Raw genomic sequence first — 15,546 nt, 5'->3', positions numbered from 1 at the left:
CAGTAAATTAAAAAAGGAGAGAAAACACAAAGATTATGTGAAGTAAAGTCTCCATTTACTAGTAGTGATTATATTTACTGTACTTTCTTCAATACTAAGTTCAAACTATATCTATTTAAAATAATAGGTCAGCCCTAGCCAGTTTGGCTCAGTGGATAGAGTGTCAGCCTGTGGGTTGAAGAGTCCCGGGTTCGATTCCAGTCAAGGGCATATACCTTGGTTGCAGGCTTGACCCCCGTGTGTGCAGGAGGCAACAATGGATGTTTCTTTCTCTCTGTCTCTCCCTCCAACACACTCTTTTAGGGATTCACCACTCTTTTAGGGATTCCCACCACCACCACTGCTGCACTCATAACCCTAAGCCTGGCTTGTGGCTGAGCAGAGCTCCCCCTGTGGAAGCACACTGACCACCAGGGGGCAGCTCCTGCATTGAGCGTCTGCCCCCTGGTAATCAGTGCATGTCATAGCGACCGGTTGTTCCCAGTCATTCCTCCATTAGGGTCAATTAGGGATGCAGAACACATTCCTCCATTAGGGTCAATCAATGGAAAAATATCCTCAGGTGAGGATTAACAACAACAAGAAATAATAAAATGTCTCCATGTATTTTTTTTTTTTTTTTTAAAGTTTTTTTTTTTTTTTTTGTTTTTTTTTTAATTAAATCTTTATTGTTCAGATTATTACATTTGTTCCTCTTTTTTTCCCCCCCATAACTCCCCTCCTCCCAGTTCCCGCCCCACCCTCCGCCCTCACTCCCCACCCACTGTCCTCATCCATAGGTGCACGATTTTTGTCCAGTCTCTTCCCGCATCTCCCACACCCCTTTCCCCCCCAGGAATAGTCAGTCCATTCCCTTTCTATGTCCCTGATTCTATTATAATCAACAGTTTATTCTGTTCATCAGATTATTTATTCACTTGATTCTTAGATTCACTTGTTGATAGATGCATATTTGTTGTTCATAATTTGTATCTTTACCTTTTTCTTCCTCTTCCCCTTCTTAAAGGATACCTTTCAGCATTTCATATAATCCTGGTTTGGTGGTGATGAACTCCTTTAGCTTTTCCTTATCTGTGAAGCTCTTTATCTGACCTTCAATTCTGAATGATAGCTTTGCTGGATAAAGTAATCTTGGTTGTAGGTTCTTGGTATTCATCACTTTGAATATTTCTTGCCACTCCCTTCTGGCCTGCAAAGTTTCTGTTGAGAAATCAGCTGACAGTCGTATGGGTATTCCCTTGTAGGTAACTGAGTTTCTTTCTCTTGCTGTTTTTAAGATTCTCTCTTTATCTTTTGCTCTTGGCATTTTAATTATGATGTGTCTTGGTGTGGTCCTCTTTGGATTCCTTTTGTTTGGGGTTCTCCGCGCTTCTTGGACCTGTAAGTCCATTTCTTTCACCAGGTGGGGGAAGTTTTCTGTCATTATTTCTTCAAATAGGTTTTCAATATCTTGCTCTCTCTCATCTTCTGGCACCCCTATAATTCTGATGTTGGTACGCTTGAAGCTGTCCCAGAGGCTCCTTACACTATCCTCGCATTTTTGGATTCTTTTTTCATTTTGCTTTTCCGGTTGGGTGTTTTTTGCTTCCTCGCATTTCAAATCATTGACTTGATTCTTGCGCTCCTCTGGTCTGCTGTCGGAAGTCTGTATAATATTCGTTATTTCAGTCCGTGTATGCTTAATTTCTAGTTGGTTCCCCAATATAAGATCGAGGGTCTTATTAGTTTTCTTGTAGATCTCATTAAGATTATCGATGGCTTCTAAACAGTTCTTGAGAGACCTTAAAAGTGTGGTTCTGAACTCTATATCTTCCATTGACAATTTTGTCCTGTTTCTTTGTCTCCGCATTTTGTTATGCTTCCTTGGTGCACCCCCTAGTGGTCTTTGTTCACAGTCTTATAGTTAAATCTTGATTGTTGTAGCTAATTCCAGGGAGGGTTTGACCTCCAGGCCAAGTGGCTATGAGAATCAGCTGTGTCAGCAGTGAGAGAACTTCTGTCCTCTAGGGAGGTGCTAATCTGGCGTTTGCCTGAGGCTATCCGGCAAATGCCTGTGTGCAGGGCTTGGGCGGGGCGGGTCGCACAGGATCAACAGGGTGGGCCGGAGAGAGCAGTTATGGCGGCTCTCAGTCCTGTCCCCAGGGGCTCTGCCTCTCTGAGTCCCAGCAAAGCTCAGAGAGAAAGCTGCACTCGCTCTGACCGAAGCCAGACAGTCCCGCTTCTCCCGTTTGAGTCTGGGTCCCTAAAGACTCGCCCGGATCTGGAGCTCAGAGTCTGCGACTCCCTCCCGATTGAAAACGCCAACCGCGCCCTCCGCCGCCAGCCCGCTCCACGCACTCCGCACCTCAGAATTTGACTTCAGCACTGCGCCTCTTCTGAGTGTCCGTATGCGTTTCTCTTTCCTCCTAGTTGTAGGACTTCCACTCAGGCAGCGTTCCTGTGGTTCTGGGTGATGTCCCTTCCGTTTTTTGGTTTCACTTTTGAAGTAGTTGTTCAAAGCAGCAAACTCCAGCGTTAACCTATGCCGCCATCTTGGTTCTCTCTCCATGTATTTTTAAAAATAAAACAATGGGTCTGCTTATAGAGAAATGGTCTTTTGCCTTTAAAACTTAAACTTTACCTTATCAACAATCAATCAATGTAAACTTAGTAGACACATTTGCAATGACACAGGTCAGTAGTCAAAATTAATAAAGTCTGGAATCTGTAATTATAGTGTCAATGACACATATCATAAAGGGTTGAAGCAAATTTAATGATGCATTCAGTTTTATAACTTAGGTTAAAGGGTCTAAACCAGGTGTTGCAAGCTATGCCAGAGGCCTATTTTTGTTTGTTCTGAGTTAAGAATGTGTTTTATACTTTTTAAAGGGTTGTAAAACAAACAAAAACAAAGAATATGCTACAATTTGTCTGTGACTTACAAAGCCAAAATTATTTACTTTCTGGTCCCTTACAGAAAAAGTTTGCCAACTTCAAACCTGAATTATAAGAACATAAAATACACTTAAAGAAAAGAGAAAGTATTTTAAAAGTATGTTTGTAACTATAAAACAGTGCATATAAATAAAGTAAGTTTTTACTTTCCTTTCAGCTTAGCTTCAAATGGCATTAAAAACATTTTTTTTTTTTTAAGTCACGGATTAATAAAAAAAAAAAAAAAAAAAGGCAAACCCATTTTTTAATAATCTTTACCCAAGGATTTTTTTTCCATTGGTTTTTAGAGAGTGGAAGGGAGGGAGGGAGGTAGGGACGGAGGGAGAGAGAAACATTGATGCAAGAGAGTCACACATCGATTGGTTGCCTTCTGCATGCACCCTGACCAGGGCCGGGATCAAACCTGCAACCCAGGTATATGCTCTTGATGAGCAACCAAATCTGTGACCCTTTGGTCCAAGGGCCAATGCTCTAACCACTGAGAACACTGACCAGGGCCAAAAAAAATCACAATTTATAAAGCAGCCAAATACGTTTAAAAACTGGTCAGTGACATAAGAAGTAAAAGAGAATGGAAGAACCCAGAATTATAGAATTGTAGAACAAGATAGAACCTTAAAGATCATCTAGTCCACCCTCACATTTTAGAAATGAGAAATCTGAGGTCTAGATTTAGCAAGTGACTTACTCAAGGTCACACAGCTACTTTCCTGTAAAGCTACTATAATTCAGGCAGTAGAAATAGGTCAACATTATAATATATATATATTTTGCCATTTTAACATATACGGGAGTTGGAAAAATAGGACACCTTTCACAAACCTACAGAAATAAATCCTTTTATTTTATAACAATCCTTTTCTTTTTTAAGATGCATACAGTACTTGTAGTCCAAGAATTCTGAGAAAAGCTACAGACAATCTGGCACTATTTTTGAGAATTATACAACTGGACAGCAAATTAACACCTTTATAAATGTTAGGACATATAGAAATATAATTTAGTGTTTGCACAAAAAATAGGGAAGTTACATTCAACACGTTTTCTTAAACGTGCATTTAAAATGTTTAAATGTCTTCTAAAACTTTGGTCATCATGCTTTATTATAATTTGTTAAATTTCACAATTATGTAGATGATTAAACCCAAGTGGTAAGTAAATATATCACATTAACACAAAACAGCAAAAACAAGCTAATACTGCACAATCATATTAGCAGACTGATTTGAGAATACATATTTTTCACAAATAGTACACAAAACTTTGTGATAACATAGTTCAATGACTTTTCTTCCACTTCATAAAATAAGGCTGAGTAAGGAGACATAGCAGAACATGATTACATAATAAAAAGTATATTTTTAATTACAAATCTAATTGTACATATAGGGCAACAAATTGCGATTTCTATAGAATAGTGCAAACGAGCAGGACTTTTCTCAAAAATATTAAAATTGGATTCACTTCATGTTCCTCGTATTTTAATGAATATTAAGTTATATTAATTATTTTAGGTTTTTGTGTGATGGGACATGTGATAGGGTTGATAGAGGTCAGATGTGTACTCATAGGCTGCAAATAAAAATAGCCATTGACTTAATTTACTGGATTAGAAGTGCAGGCACTGAAAATGTAACTTTAAAAAAGCTCCATTTGTCATCATGTAAACACTTTTGTTCATCATACCATATTTCATGAAAGATTTCTAATTCATTTCAAATTGTCATATTGAGTAATTCCTCTAAACTCTTTTTAATATGTGGTGGTTGAGATGCAGCCTGATTTAACAGATTCTGGCCCATCTGTGCAAAAAGTGCTTTTGACAATTTAGCTGTGGCTACTCGTATATTTCCTCCAGCTCCAGGCAGAGAGCCACTATTTGTCATGTTCCCTAAGAGGTGCCATAAAACAACCAACACTTTCTGTTCTGTGGCAAAGGGCTTCCTTTGATAGAGTTCCATAACAATATCTGAAATATAAAAATATGATAAATCATAAGGTTTAAAAAATAAATTCAAGTTCTGCTAATTAAAAAGCATATATACATAACTTCTTTCTACTGCCATTTTTCTAAAATGTTAGGTATCTTAAAAGAAGTAGGTCAGAAACTTCCCTCCTAAAGAGTGGAATCTTCAAGTACTAGAATTCCATATATGATGATTAGTTCAGGCAAAAGTAGTGAAGATGGGAATGAAATCCAAAATTCATCTCCATGTTTTCTAAATGCAGTTAATTAAAGATTTCTACACTTTCCACTCATGGACCTTTTATCAAAGACATAATTTGAAATAGCAGTTTTTATGAATACCAATAATTGATTTTAATTATTTTTATTCATTCTGTTTATTTCTACGAACAGTAAGACTAAACACTTACTGGGGAAAAATAATAAAATTCTTTTAAAGAAAAATTTTGGGGTAAAAGTCTTAAAGGTCCTCTTGTGAATCATGATACAATTTATTTCTACTTCCTGGGTAATGATATTGAATTTGGCAGCTTTATTTATTTGGTTTTATTTATTTATTTTTTAAAATATATTTTATTAATTTTTTACAGAGAGGAAGGGAGAGAGATAGAGAGTTAGAAACATCAATGAGAGAGAAACATCGATCAGCTGCCTCCTACACATCTCCTACTGGGGATGTGCCCGCAACCCAGGTACATGCCCTTGACCAGAATTGAACCTGGGACCTTTCAGTCAGCAGGCTGACGCTCTATCCACTGAGCCAAACCAGTTTCAGCTGGCAGCTTTATTTAAATTAAAATGAAATACCCATCAGTTTATCCTTAATTAATAAAATATTTCTTTATCCCTGACCAGATAGCTCAGTTGGTTAGAGTGTCGTTCCCACGCCAAGGTTGCATGTTTGATTCACTGTCAGGGTACATACAATATTCAACCAATGAATAAAGAAATGATTGGAACAACAAATTGATGTCTCTCTAAAGTAATAAAATAAAATTAACAAAAAATATTTACCAGCAAGCTTTTCAGTCATATCCTGTTTTGCTTTTCCATTTAAAAACTGAGCTTTTGTGCAAAATGGCTGTAGAAGTAAGTAATTGTCTGAACAAAAAGAAGAGAGACATGTTTAAAGAGTTATGAGAGCTTAGTTATTTTCAATTACACAGAATTGAAAACAAAAAAGATGCAAGTGATTGCAAATGCATTAAAAAGATTTTTTAATCTTCCTACATGACCACTATTTAAAATTCTCTATAAAACCTTAACAAAGTAACATTCTTAGAGCAAATGAAACATAAAAATACATCACAAAACATTAAAGGAGCTATCCTATGGTGTATATGTATAAAGAACTGTCTACATCCTAGGTATCTTATTCTAAATGATACTATGTATGTTTATAAAAAAAACAGAAAATAATTGTTTTGGGGGGCGTTTACCTTTAGTGATTTTTCCAGTTTTCATTTAGAAATAATTATAGATTGATAGGAAGGTGTAAAGACAGTACAGAGAGGTCTTATGTACCTTTCACCCAAAGGTTATAGCTTACATAATTACAGGTGTCCTCTGCTTTTTTAAAGTTCATTTTTCATCACCCTGCTTTTAGAAAAGACGAACATATCTATTTTTACTAACCAAAAGAAAGACCTAGACAAAGACCAAAAGAAAGACCAAGAGATCATGGTCTTAATTTGTATTTGTATTTCCCTAGTAACTGGCGAAGTGAACATCTTTTCATGTGTTTATTTACCATCCATATATCCTCTTTGGTAAAAAGTATTTTCATGTCTTTTGCTCATTTTCTAGTTGAAATGCTATTTTTAATTTTAATGTTGCGTTTTGAGAGTTCTATATATATTTTAGAAATAAGTTCTTTGTCATATATGTGGTTTGCAAATATTTTGTCCCAATCTGTAGTTTATCTCTATATTAGTTAAAGGGATTTTTACAGAGCAAATGTTTTTAATTTTAATGATGTCCAATGTATCAGCTTTTATGGATCATGCATTTAGTGTCATGCTAACAATTCTTCACCGAGCCCTAAGGTCCTTTCCTATGTTGTCTTCTAAAAGTTTTATAGTTATGTTTTTCATTTAAATCTATGATCCATTTTGAATTAATTTTTAAAAAGAATTGAAGTTGAGGTAGGAAAAAAAATTGAAAAGTCAAAGGTAAGGGAAGAGAAAGTCAATTTTATATGATAACATTTAATTACTAATAGTAATTTAAAATATACTAAATGAAGAAATTTTATAACATTAAATGATTAAAATTGGATAGTTAGAATTTTAGCATTATAAAAAATATGCAAAATAAAAAAGTACAAAAGTAAAGTCCCAGTAACTGGAGTGCCAAAGTAAGATTTCTTACCTACATGCTGACTCAGTGCCTGAACAACATTTGTGGCAGCAGTATAGATGCCTGGATTCTTGGAATTCAGATTGTTATCTACTATTGCTGGAATTAGCATGTTGATGATAGGAGATAAGTTGTCTCTAAGCAAAGGAATCAATTTGTGCATTGTTTCCAGAGCCACCAGATTTACTTTACTATTAGAATCATGAAGTCGAGATTTAAAAGCATCAAAAATCTGAAAGTAAAGTGGTAAATTATTTAAAATGAAATACTGTTTATACCTATTATATTTATGTTTCTTTTGGCATTTCATAGTATTTCTCCTTTAGCATACTGTTTAAAAACACATGCACATTTCATTTAACCTAAATTTAGAAAATAAAAGCTTTATAAAAACTTGGATGATAAATCTAAGTGTCAAATTTTCTAATAGCAAAAAGAGAAGGCTTAAAAAATCACTCCAAAAGACATCTTAATAAATTAAGGTTGAGAAATCTGGATTAGTAGGCAATGACTGATTTACTATAAATGTGATAAAAGTGATGTTTTCTGGACGGTGCAGTTAGCTTAGCTACCTCTAAGGAATTAAGATAAGTTTCTATCTTTATCGACTCATAGCAAAAAGTAGATATGTAAGTTTTACTGTAAAAATTTCAGTTTAGGTAACAAAAGAAACGATCAACAAAACAACAAGAAAACCCACTGCATAGGAGAACATATTTGCCAATGTTATCTCTGATAAGGGTTTAATCTCCAAAATTTACAGAAAACTCATACAACTTAACAAAAGGAAGATAAATAATCCAATCAAAAAAATGGACAAAGGAATTAAATAGATACTTTTCAAAAGAGGACATACAGAAGGCCAAGAGACATATGAAAACATGCTCAAAGTCACTAATCATCCGCGAGATGCAAATCAAAACAACAATGAGGTACCATTTCACACCTGTCAGAATGGCTATCAACAACAAATCAACAAGTAAGTGCTGGTGACGATGTGGAGAAAAAGGAACACTTGTGCACTGCTGATGGGAACGCAGCCTCTGTGGAAAACAGTATGGAGTTTCCTCAAAAAGTTAATGAAACTCCCATTTGATCCAGTAATCCCACTTCTAGGAATATATCCCAGGAAGTCAGAAACACCAATCAGAAAGGACATATGCGCCCCTATGTTCATAGAAGCACAATTTACAATAGCTAAGATTTGGAAACAGCCTAAGTGCCCATCAGCAGCAAGTGGATTAAAAAACTGTGGTATATCTGCACAGTGGAATACTATCTATACTAATAAAAGGGTAATATGCTAATTAGACTGGACATCTTCCGGACAAAGCCATGGTGGCGGGGCTGAGGCAGAGGCGGTTAGAGGCGATCAGGCCGGCAGGGGAGAGCAGTAAGGACGATCAGGCTGGCAGGGGAGAGCAGTTAGAGAGATCAGGCTGGCAGGGGAAAGCAGTTAGGAGGATCAGGCTGGCAAGGAGGTGAGTGGTTAGGAGCCAGCAGTCCTGGATTGGAGAGGGTGCAAGCCGGGCTGAGGGACCGCCCCCCCCCACCCCTGTGCACGAATTTTGTGCACTGGGCCTCTAGTCCTATATAATAAAAGGGTAATATGCAAATTGACCCTAATGGAGGAACAACTGGTCACTATGATGCACACTGACCACCAGGAGGCAGATACTCAACACAGGAGCTGCCCTCTGGTGGTCAGTGTGCTTCCACAGGGGAGCATTGCTCAGCCAGAAGCTGGCTCATGGCTGGCCAGTGCAGTGGCGGTGGTGGGAGCCTCTCCCGCCTCCACAGCAGTATTAAGGATGTCCAACTAATGGCTTAGGCACACTCCCCAGGGAGCAGGCCTAAGCCATCAGTCGGACATCCCTCAAGGGGTCCTGGACTGTGAGAGGGCGCAGGCCGGGCTGAGGGCCCCCCCAACCCCCCAGTGCACAAATTTCGTGCACCGGGCCTCTAGTGCTGCTATAAAAAAAGAAGAAACTTTTATCATTTGCAACAGCATGGATGGACCTGAAAGCATTATGCTAAGTGAAATAAGTCAGTCGGAGAAAGATAAATATCACATGATCTCACTCATTTGTGGAATATAATGAATAACATAAACTGATAAACAAAAGTAGATCCAGAGACATAGAAACACCAAACAGACTGTCAAACTCAGAGGAAAGGTGAGGGGGGTGGAGCATAAAATATTAACCAAAGGACTTGTATGCATGCATATTAGCATAACCAATGGACACTGACACTGGGCAGTGGGGGCTTGTCCTGGGGAGTGGGAGTGGCTGGAGAGGGGTTGTGGGGGGAAAAAGGAGACATATGTAATACTTTAAAAAAATTTTCAGTTTAGGTTTCTTATGATAATTTTAGCTGCAATTTCAGTTAAATTTTATTATCTTTTAACCTGATTACTTTAACAATTATTCCTTCCTTTTTAGAATTTTATAAATTTCATAAATTAAAGATATAATACAGTGAATGATAAGCAATTCTTAAGTCATGTTAGGTGAGTGAAGAGTTATTCTGTGAGGCTGAGACTCTCACTAATAATTCCCGATATATATTATCCTATCTAATAATAGACAAACATGATAATTGACCATACCTTCGCTATGCCTCCCATGGGCTAATCAGCACGATATGCAAATTAACCAACAACAAAGATGGCGGCTAATTTGCATACTGCAGGCAGGGCGGGACAGCATGAGCCACCATCCAGGCCCCCTGTGCGACCCCAGAAGCCGCCTGTGATCGGATCTGATCATGGGCCGCAGGCCAGCCCCCGAAGCCCCAGAAGCCGCCTGATATGGTAGTAACTCTATCAGTAAGCACTCTGAAAGTCAGGGGCATAAATGCACCAATTAAAAGACATATTATGAGGGTGAATCAAAAACAAAACCCACTTTAAAAATAAAGACACATATAGATTAAAAGTAAATGAATTAAGCTGCAGCCTGTTTTGCTCAGTTGATAGAACATTAGCCCATGGCCTGAAGGGTCCCAGGTTCGATTCCAGTCAAGGGCATGTACCTCAGTTGCTGGCTTGATCCCCAGTCCCTATCAGAGCATGTGCAGGAGGCAACCATTCAATGTGTCTCTCCCTTTCCCTTTACTCTCTCTAAAATTCAATGGAAAAATATCCCTGGGTGAAGATTAACAAAAACAAAGTAAATGCATTAAGTAACATTAAAGAGATTATAAGAAAAATATATTCCAAATTCTGTTAGTTATATAATGGTTATATTTAAATTATTAACACCTAAGAAATTGGGTGAAGGGTACATATAATATGCTTAGTATTTTATAGTTTTTTTTACATGTATGAGATTATTTCAAATTAAATTATTAAAAAATTAAAAATTAATAAAATATTAATGGAAATGTATCTGCATTACATGAAAAATCTCCTAATTGCTTCTAGCATAATTTATTAAATTGTGCTAAAATTTACAAGGGTTAAGTTAAAAAATATCTTAATTCTAAATGATATAATTGAAAATATATAATAGTGCAGTTATAAGCACTTATCTGAAAACAAAAATTTAAAGAAGTGAATTTAAAGAAGGGATTAGCCAAAGAAAATATATGCACAACCCATGGACACAGACAACAGTATGGTGATGGCCAGAGAGAAGTGGGGGGCAAGAGCTGGGTAGAGGGGGCAAAAGGGGGGAAATAGGGACATCCTATATAATAATAATAAAAGGCTAATATGCACATTGACTGAATGGCAGAATGACTGGTTGCTATGATGCGCACTGGCCACCAGGGGGGAGACGCTCAATGCAGGAGCTGTCCTTTGGTGGTCAGTGTACTTCCATATGGGGAGTGCCACTCAGCCAGAACCTGGCTCATGGCTGGCCAGTGCAGTGGTGGTGGCAGGAGCCTCTCCTACCTCTGTGGTAGCACTAAGAATGTCCAAGTAATGGTTTAGACCCGATCCCTTGGGGGCCTAAGCCTTTAGTTGGACATCCCCCGAGGGTTCCCTGGCTGCCAGAAGGATGTCTGACTGCAAGCTTAGGCCTGATCCCCTGGGGAGTGAGCCTAAGTCAACAGGTGGATATCCCCCAAGAGGTCCGGGACTGGGAATGGGCGCAGGCCGGGCTGAGAACCCCCCCCGTCTACCACCGTGCACAAATTTTTGTGTACCGGGCCTCTAGTATATATATAAAACTCTTCATGTTAAGAATAGTCTGCCCAAGACATTTATTTATACTCAACAGAAACAGAAAATCTAACTTTCTGGTTTGCATGATACTTTTCTTCTGAAAAGTGATGTGGTACTTTTCTTTTGAAAATTAAGAGGCAACACTACTGGAACTAAAGAGTATAATATATTTGCCAAGTTTAATATACATAATACAAATTTTAAATGAAATTTAATTAATAAATTACTAATAAAATTAAGTAAACTAAACTCTGATGAAGCATAAATAATTTATGCTTTAATACCACTAACATTTATTACTCTGTCTTTCTATTGCTTTTTGTTTTCCTAAAGGTAGGTAGTTAAGCTGGTATATTTAATCTCTACCCTATATATGAAAAATGTTAATACATCCAATTCTAAAGTGATAACACATCCCTTAAATTCTCTGGTTTTAAAAATATTTATTGATTCATTCAACATATATTTACTGATTGTCAGGTTCCAAGAACTTTCAAGGAGTTATCATCTAGTGAGAAGATTCATACTTAAATAAGCAGCCATTTTGTTACTTTTTAAAAAAATTACTTTGAATTGTTCTAGAATGCTCTTCAAAGAGCAAAACCTAAGTAAAACACCCTTTTCACTAAGGTTATTTTAACATTTAAAAATAATATATATATAAAATACTAAGATTTAGGGAAGCGTTTTATACTAATAAACTTTATTAGCAACAGATTGAAAAGGAAAATTAATTTTGATGTGTCCTTACCTTCACAATGTTTCCAACAACAAGCTCTTGATTGTTTTCAGTATCTGATAAAAGCTGCTTAATCCCATTAATACGATCACGAAAGTCTTTTGCATTTAATAAACCTGTTATGACTTTGATGTACTCAGCACTTTCTAAGGAATTACGAGGAACTGACCTTCTGGAGACTTCACGAATTTCAGTTACCTCTCTAAAGTAAAAGAAAGGTAAAATTAACTTTATTATTAATGTCCTATCTAAAACACAAACCTAAAACATAATTCTCATTATATATTTATTTTCTAAAAATTCACAAAATGACCTGTCTTGGCCGGTGTGGCTCAGTTGATGGAGCGTCATCCTATGCACCAGGAGGGAGCAGGTTCAATTCCTGGTCAGGACACATGTCCAGGTTGTAGACGTGATCCCCAGTACAAGGTGCACAGGAGGCAGCCAACCGATGTTTCTCTCTCTCCCTCTCCCTTATTCTCTCTCTAAAAATCAATAAAAAATATTTTAAAAAATATGTTTTTATTGATTTCAGGAGGGAGAGGGAGAGAGAGATAGAAACATCAATGATGAGAGAGAATCATTGATTGGCTGCATCTTGCATGTCCCACACTGGGGATCAAGCCCACAACCAGGATACATGGCCTGACCAGAATTGAACCATGACCTCCTGATTCACAGATTGCGAAGCTCAACCACTGAGCCATGGTGGCTGGGCAAAAACATATTAAAAAATAAATAAATAAAAATAAAAATGTGTGAGGCTTTAGAAAAACACAACAGGATGCATTTGATAGTAAAATAACATTAATACACATTAGGGAGAAAAGATAAAGTAACATCGAGGAACTCACTAGGTATATTAACAATAATACAATTTATTTTTAAAAAAGAAGACATTAAGAATGATAACAGAGCAGATACAAACATCCTCAACAAAAATATTAGTAAACCAAATTTGATAAATTAAAAGAATCATACACAATGACCAAGTGGGATTTATTCCAGGGATACAAGGATGGCTTAACATTTACAAATTAATCAATGTGATACACTACATTAACAAAATGAAGGATAAAAAGTCATGTGACCATCTCAATAGATGCAAAAAAAACATTTGATAAAAATCAACATCCACCCATGATAAAAATACTCAACAAATTGGATATAGAGAAAACATACCTCAACATATTAAAGGCAACATGTGATAAGCCCATAGCTAATATCACAATCAACAGCAAAAAGTTGAAGGGTTTTTCTCTAATATAAGGAATAAGAAAAGGATGACTCTTCTCACCACTTTTATTCAACATACTATTGAAAATCCCAGCTGAAGCAATTAGGCAAGAAAAAGAAATAAAAGGTATTTGAATTGAAAAAGAGGAAGTTGCTCTGGCTACTCAGTGGTTAGAGCATTAGCCCGTGGACTGAAGAGTCCTGGGATCAATTCTGGTCAAGGGCAGGTACATCGGTTGCAGTCTCCATCCTCAGTCCTGGTCAGTCATGTGTGGAAGGCAACCAATTGGTGTGTCTCTCTCACAACGATGTTTCTTTCTCTCTGTTTCTCCCTTTCCCTTTCACTCTCTCTAAAAATCAATGGAAAAAATATCCTCGGATGAGGATGAAACAAAAAAAGCCAGAAATAAAACAACAACAAAAGAAACAGAGGAAGTAAAACAGTCTCTATGTGCAAATGATATATTACATACAGAAAACCCTAAAGACTCCACCAAAACACTTTTAGAACTAATCATTAAATTCAGTAAAGTTGCAGGATACAAAATCAATATGTAAAATTCAGTTGTATTTGTAAACACAAATAATAAACTATCAGAGAAATTAAAAAAACAATCCCAATTACGTAAGAATAAAATACCTAGGAATAAATTTAACCAGGAAAGTGAAAGGCTTTGAACACTGAAAACTGTAAGACAATGATAAAAAAATTGAAGACACAAAGAAATGAAAGGTATTTTGTGCTTGTGAACAGAAAGAATTAATATGTTAAAATGTCTATAGTATCCAAAGCAATGCACAGATTCAGTATAATACCTATAAAAATTCCAGTGGTATTTTCCACAACTCTAATATTTATATGAAATCACAAAAGACCCAGAATAACCAAAGCAATCTTTCCCCCCACTTTAATTGCTTTTATTACTCAAAAAAGCTTCATTTTTAAAATTTAGGTTTCTGACTCTGTGCTTGTGCCTTCAATATTTTCACAATAATTTTCTGCTCCTCAATAAGGAAAGCACACTTTGATCCTGTCATGGAAGCATTTAGCACACATGGATCTAACATAAGCTCTGCTGACATATTTTTTCATTTTAGACAACCTCATTAGAACTTTAGGTCTCATAGCACGAACTCCATGGAGTGAGCCTGGGCACATGCCACATGCAGATTTTGGTGCTTTCCAAACTTTTTTGGTTAAAAGGTAAACAATTCTATTACCAGGGGTTTGGGACAGTGTAGTTTTTTTTTTTTTTTTAAACCTTTATTGTTGAAAATATTACATATGTCTCCCTTTTTTTCCCTATTGTCCTCTTCCAGTCTGCCCCCCAAGGGACAGCCTAGTTTTGTTAGAGGCTGTATGTTAGATAAGCCTTTAATGGTATGTTAAGTGCTGGACCACTGTGAGTAGCTGAAGTTGCTGTCCCCAGAAGAGGACCAAACAAATTTCAAGAAAGAAAAACAAAGCTGGAAGCATCACACTTCTTTTTTTTTTTTTTTTTAATATATTTTATTGATTTTTTACAGAGAAGAAGGGAGAGGGATAGAGATTTAGAAACATCGATGAGAGAGATCGATCAGCTGCCTCCTGCACGCCCCCCACTGGGGATGTGCCCGCAACCAAGGTACATGCCCTTGACCAGAATCGAACCTGGGACCCTTGAGTCCGCAGGCCAACGCTCTATCCACTGAGCCAAACCGGTTCGGCCACACTTCTTGATTTTAAACTATATTAATTGAAACAGTATGGTATTAGCATAAAAACAGACATATGAATCAATGGAATAGAATAAAGAGCTCAAAGATAAACCCACATATACATGGTCAATTAACTTATGACAAAAGAGGAAGGATAATTTCTTCAATAAATGATATTGGCAAAACCAAACACTAACATGCAAAAGAGTGAAACTGGACCCCTATCTTATACTATACACAAAAATCAATTCAAAATTAATTAGAGGATAGCTGGTGTGGCTCAGAAGCTGAGCGGTTCAATTCCTGGTCAGGGCACATGCTTGGGTTGTGAGCTTGCTCCCCAGTAGGGAACATGCAGGAGGCAGCCGAATGAAGATGTTTCTGATCAATGTTTCTATCTCTCTATCCTTCTCCCTTCCTCTCTCCCTAAAAATCAAT

The 15,546-nt window shown here is 36.9% G+C and overlaps 1 protein-coding gene across 10 annotated transcripts in view; it reads right to left on the bottom strand.

Annotated features, from left to right (window-relative positions):
* Positions 1-2,528: 2,528 nt before the first annotated feature.
* TOGARAM1 (TOG array regulator of axonemal microtubules 1) overlaps positions 2,529-15,546 on the bottom strand; it is a 137,686-nt gene continuing 124,668 nt past the window's right edge. For 5 of the 10 annotated variants that reach the window (XM_036346787.1, XM_036346763.1, XM_036346779.1 and 2 more), the window contains 4 exons: positions 12,187-12,376; positions 7,274-7,493; positions 5,918-6,004; positions 3,761-4,906 (listed from right to left, as the gene is read on the bottom strand). In XM_036346787.1, coding sequence (XP_036202680.1) covers positions 4,653-4,906; positions 5,918-6,004; positions 7,274-7,493; positions 12,187-12,376 — 751 coding nt within the window. In that variant the 3' untranslated portion in view covers positions 3,761-4,652. Of the gene's footprint in view, positions 2,543-3,760; positions 4,907-5,917; positions 6,005-7,273; positions 7,494-12,186; positions 12,377-15,546 lie in introns of those variants that run through there. The other 5 variants (XM_036346798.1, XM_036346793.1, XM_036346790.1 and 2 more) reach the window with 5 other exon arrangements.

Source organism: Myotis myotis, unplaced genomic scaffold, assembly GCF_014108235.1.
Source record: "Myotis myotis isolate mMyoMyo1 unplaced genomic scaffold, mMyoMyo1.p scaffold_m19_p_1, whole genome shotgun sequence".
Classification (NCBI taxonomy): domain Eukaryota; kingdom Metazoa; phylum Chordata; class Mammalia; order Chiroptera; family Vespertilionidae; genus Myotis; species Myotis myotis.
Note: the sequence above shows the minus strand (reverse complement) of the source record. Positions and strands in the feature narration are given on the sequence as shown.